The sequence below is a fragment of the Panthera uncia genome (genome assembly GCF_023721935.1).
Source record: "Panthera uncia isolate 11264 chromosome B2 unlocalized genomic scaffold, Puncia_PCG_1.0 HiC_scaffold_24, whole genome shotgun sequence".
NCBI classification, from domain to species: Eukaryota; Metazoa; Chordata; class Mammalia; order Carnivora; family Felidae; genus Panthera; species Panthera uncia.
In genome coordinates this window covers 107,724,040-107,744,680 of record NW_026057580.1, presented here as the reverse complement: position 1 = coordinate 107,744,680, position 20,641 = coordinate 107,724,040, and the positions used below count along the sequence as shown (strand labels likewise).

Genomic DNA, 20,641 nt, shown 5'->3' with positions numbered 1-20,641 from the left:
AAGAACTGAAAACAAGGATTCAGACAGATATTTGTATACCAATCTTCACTGCAGCATTATTCATAAGAGTCAAACAGTGGAAACAAGCCACATGTTTGCCAACAGATGAACAAATACACAAAATGCAGCATTTACGACAATGGAATATAATTCAGCCTTCAAAAGAAGTGAAATTCTGACACCTGGTACAACATGATGAACTTGAAAACATGCTAAGTGAAATAAACCAGACACAAAAGGACAAATAATGTATGGTCACACTCATACGAGGGACTTACAACAGGCAAATGATGCAGGAAATGAAATCGAGGCAACGTGGGGTCAGGGTTGGCGGTGGGGGGTGTGGAAGCTGTGAATGGGAGATATGGTCTAATGGGTGCAGAGTTTCTGTTTGGCCTGATGCGAAAGTTCTGAAATGGGTAATGGTAATGGCTGCCCCATATTGTGACCTTATGTAAGTAACACCACTGCAGTGTGCACTGAGAAATGGTTAAAATAAGGGTATTTGGGTGGCCCAGTTGGTTAAGCATCCACCCAACTTCAGCTCAGGTCATGATCTCATAGTTGATCAGTTCAAGCCCCACATCGGGCTCCATGCTGACAGCTCAGAGCCTGGAGCCTGCTTGAGATTCTGTGTCTCCCTCTCTCTCTGCCCCTCTCCCATTCTCTCTCTCTCTCTCTAAAAAATAAACATTAAAAATGGTTAAAATACAAAAGTTTATGTTTATATATATATTTTACCACAACAAAGTGACAACATTACAAAAATAATTTATCTTTGGCCAAAAAAAAAAAAAAAAGTAGTAAAGAAATGAGACTCATTAAACATGACTTTCAGAAAGCCTGAGCTTAGTTTCCTTTGTCAGTCTGTCCTAACGTACTTCACTTCGAATAAATAAGGAAACTATTTCCCTTAAGGCAAAAACAGATGTTTGTTTCAGGTGGTGGACCTAGGGATCGGATAACCCTATGTTGTTTCCCCACCTCAGGTGGAGGTGGGAATTCACCCTTGTCGGCCGGGTCCCTCTCTTAAGATTTGGGACAGCATCTTACCCCGAACGTCTGCCCCGTTTTCTCCCCGTGGGGAACCTGGGCCAGGGCACCATCAGTCTGACTCCTTTTCAGGCCAGTTGTGATGTCAGGGACGTTGCTGAAATCTGCATAGAAAGTGACAAAACACACATAAAAGTGAGTTGGCCCTTTGCAGAGAATAATAACGGCTGGTGTAAGGGTTCAGATAAACAAAGAGATGAAAGGAAAAAGCAACCAACAGCCTAGCAGGCAGCGCACAGCCGTGAGCCTTAACGACACAAGCTGGTCTTCTGAAACGGACCTGGGCTGTCACTAACGAAGCAGCAACATCTCCTGCCACTTTCAGTCAAAGGTGATCAATGACCAATCAAAACAGTGACTTAGGGGCACCCGGGTGACCTTGTCAGTTGAGCATCCGACTTCGGTTCAGGTCGTGATCCTGCCGTTCGTGAGTTCGAGCCGTGCATCGGGCTCAATGCTGTCAGCACAGAGCCTGCTTCGGATCCTGTCCTGCTCTCTCTGCCCCTCCCCAATATGCTCTCTCAAAAATAAAGAAACATTAAAAAAAAAAACAGTGACTTAAATGCCTTGTCACTCTGCCTATTTCTGTGTAAACAGTACTTCACTAAGCTCTGACCTTGAGTAATTTATTTGGACCAAAAATCAAACACCAGTGATCATTGTTGGTACTTCCCTATTTTTTGGCAAAGTGAGGGCAAAATCACCAGGATTATCTTGGGAAACCAATGATACAGTATCACAGACTCTTATTACACCCCAAAACTTGCTCATTTGAAAGCTTAATTCTTCTTTTTCTGACATCAATTACAATTTTATCCTGAATTGAAAGTCCCATAAGGAACAGCAAAACTTTGTCAACTTCCAGAGTAATGATTAGGAAGTAATATCAAAGGTAAGGAGAGCTTGCACTTTGCCAACCTACAGCCATACACACCTGCCAAGCCCAATTCTTTCCAATGGCTCTCAAATTAACAAATTTAAGAAGGACAGAGAGACTAGTCTTTGTCAAAATAGAACACAGGTTTCCATTCTAACTCTTGTATTTGGTAGATTGTCCCCTCAAACAGGTGAAGCCAGATGGTTTCTGATCCCAGCTACAACAAGATGTCACTGATCTTAAACCTGTCTGAGGTGATCTAGGCTGACCAGGCATAGATAGATGTTGACAAAGAAACCATCCGGCATGATGGGAGCCAGGACACTCATCTCTAGGAGATCTTTAGAAGCTATGGGAGCCCTAGAAAATTGGCGAAACTCATGCATAGGAATGCTGGTCCATGATCCATGCTGATATAACCAGCCAGTACACAGGCACTTGCTTCTAAGACAAGAGGAGACCTAAAGAAAATATCTGAACGGTCTACAGAATTCTGGAGCTCTAATTTCTTCTTCCTTTTACCTCTTCCAAAATTCGAACCCTACCCAGAAAAGAACCAGATAGCTCAAGTCACACTTATTTTTGGAGTCAGTTAGCCTGGCTAAGGCAGTGCTGATCACAGATGCAGGAGACATCCCTGGGAAAATTTCAGGCAGCAGTGACAGGTGGGGATGCTCGGGTTTGTTCCTTCCAGCCCCCTAACACCACACCACTGAGGCAGTCCAGGCACCAGCAGGCAGACTGCATGGGAAGCAAGATTGGTCCCTGAGCCAAAAGGAGCCCAAAGTTCCTCCCTCACTGCCTCATTATGCTGCTGTGTGCACCTGTGTTTAAGGGAGACCAACCGACAAGAACCACAAAAAACAGCCAGTGCTCCTGGTGTATTTAGCACAAACGTACCTTTTCATCCATCCATTCAACATTCCCTTTTTGAGCACTTCCTGTTTCCCAGGCACTGTGCTAGGTGCTAGGGATACAAAAATGAAGGAGATGCGATCACTATGCTTAAGGTGAGCTTCCAGCCCTGGAGGAGGTGATGCGTTACACGTGATATGAGGAAAGTCCACACGGTGGGGACAGTCAGGAAGTTAATTCTGCAAAAGACCCTGAAAGATTTAATAGCAAAGGAAACTCTGCGTAAGCAGAGTCTTTAAATCTTGGAGGTATCTATTTGTCCTTAAGGCTGATCATGACCAGTGAGCAGTGGGGAGAGAGGGTTCCAGGAGCAGGAGGCAGCTGAGTAAAGGCAAATCACAGGAAGAGCCTAGCACCGTGTGGAAATGTGTTGAGCGTGACTGCAGTGGAGAAGGGGGGAGGGTGCCCTGTGACAGAGGGGTTGACAGAGGGCAAGCCTTTGGGAGAAAAACAATCAGAAAGTCACAGCCACACTACAGGTACGAGGTAGAAAGACCCAAATGAACTCAATATTCAATAGAGGAAGAGCAAAGAAAGGAAGCGGACACAGAAATCTGAGCAGGTAGACCCCACGGGTGTCCTCTTTGCTGCCTGTTTCACATAAGGAGATCTGGAAAGGAGAGAGCGCAGGACCTGGTTTTATGCCTCAGGTGACAGGATGGACGGGCAACAGGAAGGGTAGGAGTAGAACTCACGAGCTTAGCTGTGGCAGCTCTGAGTCTGAGATGCATGTGGGCCGTCCAGCGGGAGACGGTCAGGAGTCCGGCCGTCCAGGAAAGTCCACATGGGAATGTGGGTCTGGAGTCATCAGGTGGTAGCAGGCAGTGAAGCTACGGGCAGAGCGAGGCATGAAGGAGACCAAGGAGAGAACCCCAGTAAGGCCAATCAGAGCGTGTGGGGGAAAAGAGGCCCTCAGAGGACACACCTCTCTTCATTCAGAAATAACAGAGGAGCGTAAGGAGACTAAGAAGGAGCGACGTGACAGAAGCCATACGGTGTAATAGCACCTTAGCTAGGCAAGAGGATCGGGTCGCCATTACTGCTGCCTTTACCTCGTAAATAAGGAGTGTCAGCATCTCCAAAGAGTTGTATCAAGCACAAGAATGAGGACAAAATCAAGACGTTTATTCATGATGAAGAGGTCTACAGCACCTGCTACGTAGCAGGTATGTCCTAAGTGCTGGGGGTACAAAGATGAAGGAGACCTCGAGTCCCCCGAAGATCTCAGACGTGGCACGGGCATAAGGAGCCTGGAGGAGCCAGATGGATGCTGGGGAAAATGACACGGCTGGTGTCAACAGTGGGTGTCAAGTGAATTCTGAGTCATCTGTTCAACATATTCACCAAACTTCAGAACTGAAACGCTGAACACTCCTGAAGCTTTGCACCTCTCACAAAGGCAAAACGGTTACCTGGGAACAGAACACGGGCCACCCTTTCTGAGGTCAAAACTCCGCCCACCTCAGGAAACAAGGCTTTGCTGTGCATCGGTGAGGCTCCCCTATCACCCTTGGTCCCCTTTAACCTCAGAGAGCCACTGGGAACATCTTAGATCCTCTGTGAGGCACGAGCACAGACAGACTGGATCTCGGAAACCAACTCCCACTGAGGCTGGCCCCAGGGATCTGAGCCGTGGAAGCAGTTCTGGACGGCTCCTGAGTAAGACAGGAAGCCTCAGAGCTGTTACACCACCCAAATTTCACAGAGGCGGGATGGTATCCGGGCAGAAATCGAGTCTCTGCAGTGACCGACTCCTGTCCCTACCCACTGGCAACGCACCGATGCTGTCCCGGACACAAGGCACAGGGGAAACCAAGCTGGAGGGCCCACAGGTTCGGACCCCAGCTCGGGGAGCCTCAAGTTTCGCCAAGACCTGTATCCCCATAAAAACTAGTGTGCCCTTGGTGTTCGAGAGGAGAAATGAGAACAAAGTAAGCCTTGGGAGAAGAGCAGGCCGGGCTCTTCAAAAAAGAAAAAACAAAAAAACTGCAGGCCAGTAAAATGCGAATGCTTACTTACAAAGCTGTTTTAAACAGGCGCCGCACTGACATCCTGTCCTAGGTGCCAAGTGCCTACGTGTAGCCCACTTATAGTCCGCCCACGTCCTGAGCACCAGCTGCCAAAGTGAGTAAATATATCCTTCCCATCCCAACCGGAAAACTGGCCTCTCACCTTGGGACAGCCTCCTGGTGTGGCTGTACTCGCCAGGACACGTGTTAGGGCACTTTTCCCCTAAAACAGTAGGCACGTGCCTCCCGCCCCGCTCATGCTCAGCACACTCCAATTCGGAAGTTCAGACCTGCTCCGGAAATCTCGGGCAGCCAAGATGATTATAAATGATGAAGAATAGCAAAATCATAAATTCAAGTCAAGACCTCTATTTGTATCTGGTAAATACACCCTATCTCTCTCATCTTATTCGTCGTGGAAGTTAACGATTTGGGCTGAGGGCAGGCCACGTGACACATTTAACATGCAACACGACGGACAGGGCCTTCGACACAGCGGGTGCGTGACAGAGCTGCAACCAGCCGGGCCATACGTTTGGACCTGCTCGTTCCATTTAGGTCCTCCCTCATCGGATGGCTGCTGAGCTCTGCACACCCCCCTGGGTACCAGGTGCTACGTCAGGTGCCGTGCGTGAGACCAGCCTCAGACATCTCCCTCCTCCAAAAACAAACATATCTCAAGAGTGATGACACACGAGGCAGGCTCTCCTGGAAGGTGACCGACCATCCCCGCCCTCCCGTTCCCTATGGACAACCAAGGAAACGTAAGGGTCCAGGTGGGAGACATCTAATAACCCAGTGTCTTCCTGTCCTGTGTGGCAGCAGAGACCCTGCTGGTGCCACTGTCAGCCAAGCAGCTGGGAATCCCAAGCCCTTTACAACTACAGAGCCAAAACTGTGTTTAAGAATCATCCTGGGGATCAACTTAAAAACAGAAATGTCAGGAAACGCTAATGTTAAGGTTGCCTTGCCCACACGGCTGGTAGTGTGAATTCAAATCCAACGTAGCCCAGGTAATAGGCAGGAGAGCGGGCTTTGCCGTTTATTTCCCCCATGGCCACAGGAAGCGCCAGGCCATACGGGTGCTGATGCGGCAGGCACGTGGAGTGGGAAGTCTGTGGGACTGGATGCCACTGGGAAGCCTGGGAAGGGCTTGGGCTCATGGCGGTGTCCCCGCCGGTTTCCCGTGTGCCGCTACCGCTCAGGAACTCTCGCTGTGCTTGCTCAGCAGGCAGCCTGGACGTCTGGTTCACCGAGCCGGACCATCTCATAAACCTGGTCTTGCTGGCTGCCTGCTCCTCCTTACTCAACCAGGTGGAGCAAGGGAAGAGACAAGAAGTTGTTCCCAGTCCCAGGACGGCCACCCAGGTGGCAGAGCCACCAGGCAGCTTCTGCTGCGAGGAGGGCGGGCGAGGCACACTGCCCGCAGTAGCCAGGAGTGGCCTCCAGAGGACGGACCACTGGCCCGTGGGAAAGAATGATCCAGAACCCCCCATGGCAAAGGCTGGGAATGCCACTTGCGTTCTAAGAAACAGCCACTATTTGAGACACTGAGCTAAAATCGCAAGATGATAGCAAACCCCGAGGCTCCAAACCAGAAACCAGAATGTTTTCACCTGTGAGCTACAATCAGACCTTTTGGATAAACTGATGGAGGTAGTCCTACCATCAGGGAACATGCTTCTGGTTTGTGGGCTAAGAATTCGTTAGAAGTACACTAAAAGAAGAGGCAACGGGAATGGAAATCATTTTTAAACGATGCTTTCTCGTGCTTTGAAGCACGCACTGTCATGCAGCTTCTCAGTTATCACATCCAAAGCCCCTCTTTCAATACTATCCTGAAATAACAACATTCATACATAATATAATCTATCTCAACAGGCAGTTTCACAAAAAGCAATATCATGCCCTAATGGTAACACAAGGAGGAAAAAAAAAATGGAAAGGAATTTGCCATTTTTAAAAATGTGTGTTTCCATATGAAAATGCTTGGTTGCAACCACTCTAGAAGCCTGTCCAGCATCCGCACTGCAAAGAATCACAGTGAGTATCTCAGCTTCATCACAGACCCAAGCCAGTGCAGTGCGCCTTGGTAGATTCAAATGCATAAGAGGTGCTGCCATCAGTGATCGGATTTTCCAAATCGATCAAAGCTTTTGGCCAAGCTCTGACCAAATAAAGGACAAACTTCCCTTGGTTTACTGGTCTGCTGCATGTCTAGAAATTTCCAAGTAGCCTACAGATGTGGGGAAATAAATACTTTGCGTTCATTTGTAAAATGAAGCCAGTTCTTGGCTCAGCTAATTACACAAGTATTTCACCTACACGAATATCCCGGGGAAAAATTCTGCAGTGTGAGAAATTCACTCGAACATGCAGGACATCCAGCAACCACGTCCCCCGACCACTAAATGCTATGTTCCTTCCATTCATTAGGAAAACCAAAACGAATCCCTAAACTTCCAAAATGTCACTGATGGGCAGTGCGCCCGCCCCTGCCGAGAACCATCTCTGCTTCTCCCTGTTGCCAGGTCTATAACCTCATCTCTGTGAAGGTCCGTGACATCAGAGGAGGCAAAATGCACCACAGGCACGCAGCTGAGAGCAGGTGCAATGGTAATATTAGCTCCCTTGCTTCCTGAAGAAAAATGAAATATGCTAAATAAGGCAATTAAAAAGACAGTACCGTGTTCAGATAAATAATGTGGCATATTTAACTGGGACTCTCATCTTAGGCTCAAAAATGTTTCAGTTGATGAATCATTAACCCGTAGGCCCCCCCCCTGAGGTGGAAACAATAGAAAGATAATATTCTATGAAGATGACTGAAAAAAAAATCTAGAAAATAATATCAAAGAATTTACAAGTAAATAATAAATGGTTTTATTACGTTTGTAACTACATTATCCCCAGTGGCATTACAGTTGTACATCTTTGACTTTTAATAATTTTACACCCACTTACGTTCAGAGAACATAGTTTGTGGGATTTATGCTCTTAATCTACTCAATCTATTCAATTTCTGTTTAATTTCTCAGAATTTCTACCACGTAAGTCCACAAATGAACAGCTTGTAGAAAATCTATAAATTTTAGACCTGAAGAGAATCTTAGAAATTATCCAACTGAACTCCTTCACCTTATGGATGTTGTGTTTTCTCCAAGCTTCACCCACTGTTGTAAAATTCTGCGTTAGTGCCCACAACACACAGTTTCTCACAGAGCCAGGAGCACACTGGACACTGAGTTTCTTTGCACAGAAAAGCTTAAAATCTCTCAACTTTTAAGGTTGAATGTGCAGACCTTGTATGGCATTATTTTTAATTAACTCAGACTTCCCTAAATTTTACGCATGCTTTTCCTTAAAACGCAGTGACTCATGACACTCTGCATTAACGGCGTGTGCTGTACTCCGTCATCTAGGCAAATACGGCTCATCATCGGTCAGTGAAACAGAATGAAAATAAAACCATTTAATTGAAAGAGACGGACTCTTTATTCAACGAGAGAAAACAACTCTGAGTTGACTGCATTCCAAGGCCAGTCAAGGCCTCCTGCACCATTAACAAAGACATCACCAGCGACACTATGTACTTCTGATGCAGACAAAAATTGACCAGCTTTTCTGAAGATATCTGGGACTCTACATTTCATTATTGTTACTATTCCTGTGTCAAGAAAAAAATCAAAGCGTCTGTCTGAATGTCACTGTTAAGCTGGCAAAGAAGTAAATTCTATCACAGCGCAAATAGCATGCCAAAAAATGTAAATTTCATAAATCTTCCAAATCCATTTCACTTGAGGTCACATTCCAATTGGTGATGTTCCTGACAATGCAAGGTCTCTGGTGATCGACAGAGAGAAGTAAATACTGGCAGGAAATGTTTCTTAATAGGAGGCTGCCCTGATTCGAGTCAATTATCTTATTATAACTACCCCCAACACCTGAAAGAACCTTTAAAGGAACAGGAAAATGGCAGCTGTTTTCAGGGCAGGAATGGGTTGCAGGCCACCACCAGGCCAAATAATGGAGAAGAGCCTTCTGAGAAGGGGCAAGAAGGGAAGTAGGTATACCCACATTCTCATTTTCTAGGCAGGCTATGGTTGTGACAGAGGCATGCATGCAACCCAAGGTAAGAAGGCAAAGGGCCTCGCATCGTACCTTATCAGGGTCCCTAACGAAAACCAGTCAATGGTAAGAGGGATCTCCAGCTAAGGTTTCGGTTCTACAAGAAACTGGTATCCGCCAGAGCTAGGAAGACCCCCAGATGCCACACTTAATCACACCACAAATACACACCACTGTATTTCAGACACTTAAGAATTTGAATAAAGTAGAATTTAAGTTCAAAACCCTTCCAAACTACTTAGGTGTACTTAAGGCCCCTGAAAGGAAACTTCTAACAAGAGTATGCCCACGATTCTATTAGGGGATGTGCTACAGGAGAAAGAAAACCTGAGGAGCACCTTCCAGGAAGGGCTATTGCCCGGTGGGACTGCGAGAGGGTAAAACAGAGTACCACTCAGCCATAAAGGGGAATCCATGACTGACTCATGCTACAACATGGCCGAACCTAGAAAACGTCATGCTAAATGAAAGCAGTCAGGTACAACAGGCCACATGGCATACGACTCCACTTACGTGAAGTAGCCGAAACAGGCACATCCACAGAAAGAGAATAGATTAGTGGCTGTCAGGGGCTGGGGGGAGGGGCGGTGGGGGTGACTGCTGATGGGTCCACGGTTTCTTCTGGAGATGACAAAAATATTCTGGAATTAGTGGTGATGGCTGCGCAACTCCATGAATATACTGAAAACTACTGATGTGTACACTTTAAAGGTGAATTTTTTGTACGTAAATACTTTTTTTTTTTTTAAAAGGTAAGACTGTTAATGTGGATTTTACAGGAGAGAAATTGGAGTTCAAGTCCACTGTGTGAGTGCCAAGGAACTACACAAAATATACAGTCACTTTACTGAAAAGGTCACAAAAATCAGTGTGAATTATTAAAAAAGACATTAAGAATGATGACAGTGAAACTATTACCGAACAAGTGACCTTCCCCTAAAGTGAGAAGCACCAAACACAAGGCAGTGTGCTCCAAATCGCCATCCCAGCCTTCAGATAAGAATACAGATAATACAGAGGGTCATTACCAATTCGGTTAACACCTGGATTTGTTTTACTGCAGCACATGTTATCACAGGTTTCAGTCTCCGTAGGTATGTTAATAGACAAATATTTAAAAGGAGGGGTGCCTGGGTGGCTCAGGTCATGATCTCACAGTTTGAGTTCAAGTCCTGTGTCGGGCTCTGGGCTGACAGCTCGGAGCCTGGAGCCTGCTTCAGATTCTGTGTCTCCCTCTCTCTCTGCCCCCTCCCCCACTCATACTCTGTTTCTCAAAAATGAACAAACGTTAAAAAAACTTAAGGAAAAAAAAAAGGAGTTAAAAGCCTTTCCCCTACCTAGACGGAGAAACACGAAGATACACTTCTCTCCCTACCACTGATCATGACCTTGTCCAAGTTACCAGCAGTTTAATGTGTCTCTGTGCCTTGATTTACCCAGCTGTGAAAGTAAAATGGTAATAACACATCTCTGCTCCATCAGGGTGATGTAAGGGGTAATTAAGGCTTTTAAACTTCATTGGGATCTTTAGATTCAAGTCAGCCTATCATTACGAACCCTTAACAAACACCTTCTCTGGGGCAGTCAAAACCTGATGCTATTTAAAGAGGTGATGAGGTTTGTTGCGAAACCAAGATGGAATGCTTGATCAATTACTTTGCTTTTTTCACTTCGCAAGCTTTTGTCAGAAATGCACATTCCCATGTCATTTCAATTGGTGCTTTACGCCTATTAAATAACTGAGTTTCTGAGAAAAACAACACAAAATAAAACACTAAATTGTTTTGTTTGATCCTTCATTTTAAGAGTTGAGGGAACTGGAGTTAGAGTAACCCACCCAAGGTCAAGCCCAAGGTTGGAGCTACAATCCAGATCCCCTCACTGCAGATCCAATCTTGCAGACATGTTACTACCCCCATGTTCATCTTAAAACACATCTCACTATCCACATGGACCTACAGTGGTGACACAGACTGTTCCCTCTTAGTTGTGGTTTGGGTTTATCTGCCAAAAGGATCGTATGTCAAGGGTACCAATCAGCCCCTGGAAGTTACAGAGCAGCACAGACCAGGGTGGAAGCCATTCTTCTGAGATAAGCAGTCAAACTCGTTGCAGCTGGGGCATATGGTTCAGTGAACGGCATCATGGGCCATCCCAGAGCTCCTCAGACATGTGTGCAGATGAGCAGAGACTTGAACTCTGAGAAAGTCCCAGCACACCTCCCTTGCAGTCAAATTTGTAAGGAGGAAAACTGGGAGGCTTCGAGGAATGCTCCAGGATTCTTTTTATCCCCCAGAACCCACTCTCAGGAACACCTCCTTTACTTCACATTAAGAGACTCCTACGAACCTTACTTTCACTTAATAGATATTTGAGGGACACACCTGCTGTTCCCAAGAACCGTGCTGGCTTCCATGTCTTAAGAATCTTGGTATTCGTCAAGGTCTCTGTTTCTCAAGGGATTTTCAAGCTAGTAGATAAATTACATTAAGTACACAGTGATACTGCAAGGCAATAAGTCATAACTGCCATATCAGAAATACCAAGTTCAAAAGAGGAAGAGTCCGCAATCCCCCAAGGTGACGTGTGGGCAGCCCCCTACTTCTCACAGAATACAATCCCAAAAGCGTGAAGACTGAGTTTGTGGGTTCTGTGAAGACTTGTATTCCCAGAGATCTTAACAAATTATAACATGTCTGTTCATAGTCACCTGCCACATACCTTAATCTTCTGCTTCCCCAGTGAACACATACTGGCCTACTGGAGATTAAAGGACATCCGTGTGGCACTACGGGCTCCCTGGCTGGGGCACACCTGATGACTGGCATTTCTGGGGCACAGGTATTAAGCTTATGAAACCTAGGCTTCTTATCAGCATTTTTCAGCCTCTTCCCCCTCGTTTCTGTAACATCTGAATGACACAATTCAACAGACATTCAAATAACGTTGCTAACACTACTATGCAAAAGTGCTTCCACTTCACAGAAGTGTGACAGGGTCATTTACCAACTGAAACACTAAAGTCAGAATTAAATTCCCCGATGACAATCTAGGAGTAATTAGCGTTGGGAAGGTAAATGTAAAAAAGCTGAAAACAGCCATGTTTAGAAGCTTCTCAGTGCTTCCCTGGAAATTCCAGATTCTATAGGAAGCCCATTGAGAGATTTGGGAGGAAGGAGCATTCTGCACACTGTTCTACGCGGTCCCGCGTCTGCCCGCTCTCCAGGGGCGGCTGGTCAGGCCTCCGCACAAAGGACACAAAATAATTCTTCTAACAATTTCTCGTGTTTCTTTCCAAGTAACTTTTCCCAGAGCTACTCACAAGTCATAAAATTGGATAATGTGAACTTGGTCATATTTTCTCTTAACGTGTTAAAAGATGTCATGGGGATGAACAATTTATAAACAGATAATCAGAGCTGAGAACCGTAGGATCAGAAATAAATTTATAAGATGTAACCAATCACAACCCAACTGGGTCAGAGGAAAAGAATTTGCTGCACTATTTCAAACTTCATCGTTTTCTCTTATAAAGGAACATGTTTTTGCCCCTATACTATGCCTGAAAACCTTTAAAGTAGGCAAGATGTCATTCAAATCTCCTCCCCCCTTCCCCTTATGTTGCTAGTTTTGATAAATTTTGTGGAATTTTATATATGACCTTTCAGTATAAGTCATTTTAAAGCCATTTTGGAAGCAGGTGGAATATTCACTATAAACATAGAGGCTTAACACAAGGTGTTCCAAAGTAAAGTCCTGGTCTTCCCCCAAAACCACTCTATCGACAGCTTCCCCATCTTGGGTGATGGCAACTCCTTGCTAACAGTCGCTCAAGGTCAAACCTGGGAGTCACCCTTGCTTCCTCTCCTTCCTGGACACCCCACACCCAATCTCTGAGCAAGTTCTGTTGTCTGTACCTCCACTGCCGCCACTGTGAGCAAAGGCTCCATCATGTCCCACCTGGATCGCTACAAAAGCCTCAACCCACCCTTGGCCTCGGACAGCCTGTTCTCAATAGTCAGTGATCCTTTTAAAATCCTGGTCAGATGATGCCACGCGTCTGCTCAAAACATGGACAGCCCCTCCTATTCTTCAGACTCTGAACTGGGCAAGTCCTCCCTGATCCTGCCTCACATGTCCTCTTGGGCCTCACCTCCCCAGTCCCCTTTCTCTTACCCAGGGACGCTGGGCTATTTGCCTTAAACACGCCACCTACATCCCCATCTTGGGGCACCTGTGGTTGTTCCTCCACCTGGAAAGCTTTGCTTCCAGATGCCCCCAAGGCTCCATCCGTCACCTCCAAGCCTGTTCCAATGCCTCCGTCTCACCGACAACGACCGGTGCCCTATTTACAACTGCAACCTGCCCCCATCTCTACTCCTGGTCCCGCCTCCCCTGATCTATTTGTTTTCCATCACACTTATCACCTGTTCGTACACGATATCATCTACTTACGTTTACTGCTTATATCCATTTCCACACACTGAAATATAAGCTCCGTGTGCTCAAGGAGTTTTTACCTGTTGTGCTCACTGCTGTATCTCCAGCACTTCTAAAACAGCGCCTGACACAGAACAGGCAGCCACCAAATTTATTTGTTCAATGAATAAATTAAAGCAAAGTTAAAAAAAGAGACCCCAGGTTTCTCCACTTGGCCTCGGACACTCTCATGAGTAAGGAGTACTCACCGCGGTGGGGGGTAGAAAACGGCAAGTCTCACATCATGGACAACTTTTGTGTTTGAATTCAGGATCAAAATTAAAATCAAGCATCATGGTTCATTTGCCAACTTCATGGAAAAATGTTTTTTCAAAGTCAAATTCTTTCCGCCACAAACTCGGCCTCCTGAACAAAGCCATGATTCCCTTCTTAGCTATGAGGTGTATTTTCTGCACTTTAAACCACATTTTAAGGTATAATGTTAAGTATTAGCATCTTGTTGAAAAATCAGTATTGGAAATGCAAGACCTTCGAGGGTTTTGTTTTGTTTTCTTTTATTTTGTTTGTTTTATTTTTGAGAGAGAGAAAGACAGAACACGAGCAGGGGAGGGGCAGAAAAAGACGGAGACACAGAATCCCAAGCAGGCTCCAGGCTCTGAGCTGTCAGCACAGAGCCTGATGCGGGGCTCGAACTCTGAACCGCGAGATCATGACCTGAGCCGAAGTCGGACACTTAACCGACCGAGCCACCCAGGCGCCCCATTTTTTAAAAATTTTTTAAAGCTTAAAGTCCTGTCATTCCTATATCCTTGATTCATTCATTCCTATGATTGAGCAAAATATTTATTGAGTGGCTCCTCTTACGTGTCTGGTGACTTACTAGTGATAAAATACAAAAGACCCTGTGCTGAGGAAGGACAATGACCCCTGCCAACCTAAGTGGAGGGAAGCCCGGGGACTGTCTCGACACCACAGTGCCCCCCACTCCTCAACCCCATCCCAGCCTGGCCCACACCTGTATCATTTCTCAGCTGGGCCATCAGCAGCTTCAGTGCACCTGCGCTCCCCTCCCCCTGGCTCCTCGTCACCAGGCCTTCCCTGCCTGGCACACAAGACCCTTTGTGACGTGGCCTTCCCCAGTCCTATCTTCTCCACCTCCCCCGTTCATACGTTACTGTCCAAAAACCGTGAATGACTCCCGCATCTGCCACAGCCAGACCCTGACCCCCACCCTCTGCCACTTCTCTGTACCCAGAATGCACTGCTTTCTCCAGGTTTAACACAAGTGAGACCCTCCCTCAGAAGTGGCCCTGAGAACCTAGAACATGAGTTACCGCTGCCCCTTATGTACACTAACAGCCCTTCTCAGAGTGTAGTCTGTAGACTCCTGGGGGTCACTGAGACCCTTGCAAATGGTCTGCAAGTTCAAGATGATTTTCATAAAAATGCCGTCATTTGCCTTTTTCTGAGGACATCTGCAATGGCGGCACAAGACAGTCGTGGGTGGACCTTCTAGTGGCACAGCACGTGTCAGAGCAGCGGCAACAACCGTACTGGTCACCACTGACGCCGTTACCCCATGCTTACATCAGGGAACACGCCAGCATCCATTAAGAATGTTCTGGAGTGCCCGGATGGCTAAGTCAGTTAAACGTTCGACTCCTGGTTTCAGTTCAGGTCATGATCTCACAGTTCGTGCCCCTCCCCTGCTTGCACTCTCTCTCTGCCTCAAAAATAAATAAACAAAAAATGTCCTCAATGAAGCAGAAAAAATGGCTGATTTTACCAAAACTCAACACTTGGGAACACGTTTGGGAAGTATCCATATGGCTCTCTGCCACGGCTGTTCCAAGAAAATGCACTCACACCACTGGGTTGCAAGCTGAACAAGTTGTGTTTTTTGTTTGTTTTCTATAAAACTATGTTTACTCAAAAAAAATAACTGACAAAATATTTTCTTTAAAATGAACAAAGTGAGGGCACCTGAGTGGCTAAGTCAGTTAAGTGTCCAACTCCTGATTTTGGCTCAGGTCATAATCTCATAGTTGTGAGATGGAGCCCCATGTGGAGTTCCACAATGAGCATGGAGTCTACTTAAGATCCCCTCTCTCTCTCCTTCTCTCTTTCTCTCTCTCTCTCCCCCCCCCACCCTGCCCCGCCTTTCCCCCACCTGCACACAAGTGCTCTCTCAATAAGTAAATAAATAAAATGAGGAGCACCTGGGTGGCTCAGTCGGTTAAGCATCTGACTTTGGCTCAGGTCATGATCTCACAATTTGTGGGTTCGAGACCGTGTCGGGCTCTGTGCTGACAGCTCAGAGCCTGGAGCCTGCTTTGGATTTTCTCTCTCTCTCTCTCTCTCTCTCTCTCTCTCTCTCTCTCTCAGCCCATCCTCCACTCACACCCTATGTCTCTTAAAAATGAATAAACATTAAAAAAATTGTTTTAAATAAATAAAATGAAAAAAAAAAAAGAGCCTATCACTTCCAAGAAAAAACATGACTATTATAGATAGAACTCCAACTTTCTAGCAAAACTTCAAATCTGGGAAAACTTGTGTTTACCACTGTGACCTTGATAGCTTTCCAATACATCAAGGCTTTTCCACAGGAAACTGGTGGTGATATTAATGTGATTTTAATGTTGTACAGTGAAATGTCCATATTTGAAAGACCTAAATAACCTAGCAACCTAATATTTTCCAAGTAGCTATTGCATGTTACAAAATCACATGATTAAAAGATCCATTCAGAGTGTAAAGCCAATGGATTTTAATAGGAGCAAGTAGAAAAGTCCACCATTTATGTTTCAGACCCCACATTGCAACTCACTTTGAAGGACTGACCACTCGTTGAGTTTTGGTGTAATATTAAAGAAGGATATCCACAATTATCTGAAAGATTATTAAAATACCTCTTTTGCAACTATGTATCTGCGTGGGACTGAATTTTCTTCACATCGCTTTCATGAAAACAAACACTGCAATAGGCTGAAACACAGAAGCTGACCTAAAAGCCAGCTGTCTTCTAGTAGGACACCCAGTGAAGAGACTGCAAAAATGTAAAACAAAACTATTCTTCTGATCTTTTTTTTTTTCTTTTTTGGTCTGGAGGCCAGTTCACTAAAAATATGCTCATCATGTTAATGTGAAGTAGATTCATTATTCTTACTTTAAAATAAATTTTAATAACTATTTTTTAAATGTCTAACATAATAAACACTGATAGACAAAATCTGCATAACAATAGCTCTCTGGGGTCCTTGACGATTTTCTAGAGTTGAGGACCTGAAGACCAACAAGTTTAGGAGCTGCAGGACTACAGCTATTACTCTGGCGGATTGTGCTTGTGGTCTGTCGGCACATCCGCTCCTCCCCCACTGTAGCAGCCTCAGTAGGACCGTGGTTCTTTACTTTTGTACCTGCTCCATCAAACACAGTGCTTGACACTTTAACTCAAATTTATTATCTTACAGTTCTGGTGGTCAGAAGACTAAAATGGGCAGCTGGGCTGCATTCCATCTGGAGGCTCTAAGGGAGAATCTGTTCCCATGCCTCTGCTAATTCGAGAAGCTGCATGCATTATTTGGCTCCCAGGCCCACATCACTCTAATCTGCTTATGTCCTCACATCTCCGATTCTGACTCTCCAGCCTCTCTCTTTCACTGGGCCCATGCGTATAATCCAGGATAACGTCCCCATCTCATGATCCTTAATTTAATCACATCTTTGAAGTTTCTTTTGCCATGTAACTTCTTTTGCTATATTCACATAGCCATGTATGAAGATAATGTAATAAAACAGAGCAGAAAAATACCCCACCATATCCCCCAACATTTAAGCGTCTCCAGACCAGAATGAGAAAGAAACTAAGACCAACGGTTACCTCTGGGAGACAAAATGGGTGACTAAGGACAGAGTGGGAGAAGTTCATCTATGTTATTTAGTTAACAAACACTTATGTGGCCTTCACTGTGTGCCAGGCACAATCTAGTTCTTTCCAAAAATTAGCTCATGAATCCCATAAAGATCCTAGACTGTATTACAGTTGCAAAAACTAAGCACAGACCAATTAAGTGGCTTGTCCAACCAAGATCACGCAGCTGGTAAGGGGGCAACCCTGGAACCAAGACTGAACCCAGGTCGTCTGCCTAGTGTCCACGCTCTTAACCACTTCCCTACACGGCTCGGACTGTGTAACCCTTCATACTGCTGGAATTTCGTACAAGGCACGTGTATTACCAATCCGAACAATTAGAGATACAGTCACAATATAGCTGTCTCCAAAAGTGAAAACTAAAAAGGAGATATCCCTACATGGTCCTTCCAGATGGTCTCAATTCCTGCCCAAGGAAGAAGAAGGTCAGGAACACAATTCATCTTTAAACCCAACGCAAAGCGCAAACACGGAAATGCAGACAGGCATCGTCTAGCCGTCAGTAGTCATCATATCCACAGGAACAGTCAGATCTTTTTCTTCTTTTACGTAACAGGCTACAGAGTTTCCTCTTTCCAACACCACCTAACGGCTTCCCAGAAGCACTATTGCATAGCACCCCGGCTCACTGCACGGGCACAGGAGACTATATTCGATCCAGTCATCCCAAACTCTCAAATGCCTATTAAAAGTGACATATCCCACAGAAATTTCATACAGTGTTCTTTAGAGAAATTCTGTCAATTTTTACCTGAAAGAGGAATTTGTATTTAAGGTTAGCAGAGATAACCTAGGACTGGTTTTTAACTCACACTGCTGGCAAACTTCACTTACCAGCTTCTCCCTCAGTCCGAGATGGCCTCATCCTCCATGCTGCAGGGCATCTCCTAACCAGCACCCTCCCTACCACAAGCCAGCAGAGCATGGCTCCTCCCGCCACTCCCCTAACGACACCTGTGAGGACCATACCATTCCTGGCCACGGCTTCATGTGCTGAGGCACACTGTGGTTCTATAGGACACCTATGATAATTCATTTATTCATTCTTTCCCCCTCTCCCCCCAAAAAACATTCATTTGAGTATTTATTTTGCAAGGGGCTTGTGGTCGTTAAAAACAATACTTTAAGACCCAAAGGAATGAAACCATAGTCATGGAATAATAAAGCAGATATGCAAGGGGCAGAGTATCTACCCAGAAGCGTTTTAAGCTGTGCATTAGTGGTCATAAAGTGACCAGACAAATCCTCTGCATTTTATACAAGGCAGGGGTAATTAATGCAATAGTCACCAGGTTTTTCAGACACAGGCCATGACATGTTATAAATTCCTGAAATTTAAGGTTTTCTACAATCCCCAAAAGACTTTCCAATTTTATTTCCTGCTCACACACTAGCGAGGTGACCTCTACAAACGGTCTGGGTCCCAGGTTGCATGCTGTACGTGAAATGTCCCCCGGACCCCACGCCACACACCTCCCAATTGGTAACTGTCCATCGGCAGTGCTCAGAGCAAATGCTAAGCTTTCTCCAATTTTGCATGCCTCTGTTTTGGACTCTTTGCTCAAAAGAAACAAAAACATCAGTGAGAATTCTACTTGAGCTGAACTTCTAACTCTTTATTGAAAATTTTCTTTTCCTAAACAGTGAATTATTATTCACAAGTGTTTTACTTTTCCCACTCAACTATAAGCTTCTTGAGGATAGAAAACAATGACTAATTCATCTTTATGTACCTGCAACATTTAGCAGAGCGTTGTCTAGTTGTTAAATAAACAAGTGAATGGAGGACGAAGAAAAAGGGGACCATATTCCCCTACAACACTGTTTTATACAAGAATTAGTATCTAGGGACCACAGTTCCCTCCTCTGCTCAGAAATCCACATGCTCACTTCCACTGATGAAACGGAAAATGACCTTTGGCACCATTATAAGGAACAAAGATTTCTGATACCAAAGTTCTCTGTGTCCTGGTAAAAGTAGTATATTTCTCACTCATTTTTTTAAACAAAATTTTAATGCACCAGACATCTTTAGGAACTCCTAAGCTTTTACATCTGGGGATCTGGGGTGTCAGCCAGCCAGACTCAGTAACAGCAGTTTCACGCACAAACAGAGCATTCCCTGGGCTAAGCGCTATTCATCATCCTATACCAGGCTATGGAAGCCCAAGTGCCCTCATCCTCATAAACAGGAAATTAGTGGGTTTGCCACATCAGAGCTGGCTCTGGAATTCCTCTGCTGGTGGAAAGCTGTAGAAGGGACATGTTCAGTCCCAGGAGCAATTCCTTCCAAAGAGCAAATTTGCATCTAAGTGGCTTCTGGTAGTGTGACCTACACTACTCATACATCAATTTTAGAAAGAGACTGATTCAAAGCTGGGTGAGGAATGAAAAAAAAAAAAAAAAAGAACCTTAGGCTTCAACTACCTTCATCATCGGATAAGCACCGCTGGGCTGATATTGTCAAAGCGGGAGCAGGAAGACAGGTCTTTATTTGGCTCCTGTTAAATATACCTGGACCTTCACAGCACAGTGTTAATCGCTGTTTATGGACAGAGACCACGTTAATGCCACAACAAGCTTGGTGTTGACAGAAAGACTTTCTTCAGGAACTCTATGCCCAAGGAGACTCTCTTAAAAGCTGTTGGAATTTCTCAAAAGATGGTATACCCCAGAAAAGGATTTTCCACATAAACCACAAAAATGGCATTAACAGGAACCTGGTGTGATGAGGGCTAGCACACCGAACTCACTCAATGGCAGCCTTGTTGGCTCAAAACTAACACCAGCCTCTTTGGGGGATTCCGGTGGCAAAATTAACCTCTCTGTAATAAGTCTTTACAGAGGACTTTTCTGCTCAAAGTCAAACACAGCCTATATATACATTTCCTCTCTTTCCACTGTGGGTAAGCCGAAAAGAAATTCAAACCCTTAAAAGCAGGGATCAAATGGTCATCCATTCTAAGGAAACCAAGGAACTTAATATTGAATGCTCATCAATTCTCGATGCGTTCCTCTCTACTCCACTCTTCACAGAGGATCACAGGAAGATCACAGCCAAGCCAGTGACTCTGCGAGGTTCTTTGCTTCTCGGTGTACTCAGCTGGCTGAACGGGCCAGTGTCTCCGGAGAGTGGGCTGCAGAACACTCGAGCTAACAAGTCAACTTGCCGCATCCTGAGCCACTTAGGACAGCGGTGGTGGTTTGGGGAGCATAACCCTCATTGAGAGAACACCACACAAACACAGCAGCTATCATTTGCTGAGAACTTCACACATATTATCT

General features: G+C 45.2%; 1 protein-coding gene across 5 annotated transcripts in view; it reads right to left on the bottom strand.

Moving 5' to 3' along the window:
- The window catches only part of TIAM2 (TIAM Rac1 associated GEF 2), a 137,030-nt gene that overhangs the window by 38,482 nt on the left and 77,907 nt on the right, over positions 1-20,641 (bottom strand). For all 5 annotated transcript variants that reach the window (XR_007462595.1, XR_007462596.1, XM_049653114.1 and 2 more), the window contains one exon: positions 1,054-1,157. Coding sequence is in view for 3 of the 5 variants with exons in the window: in XM_049653114.1 (XP_049509071.1) it covers positions 1,054-1,157 (104 nt within the window). In the remaining 2 variants the exon portion in view is untranslated. The remainder of the gene's footprint in view (positions 1-1,053; positions 1,158-20,641) is intronic.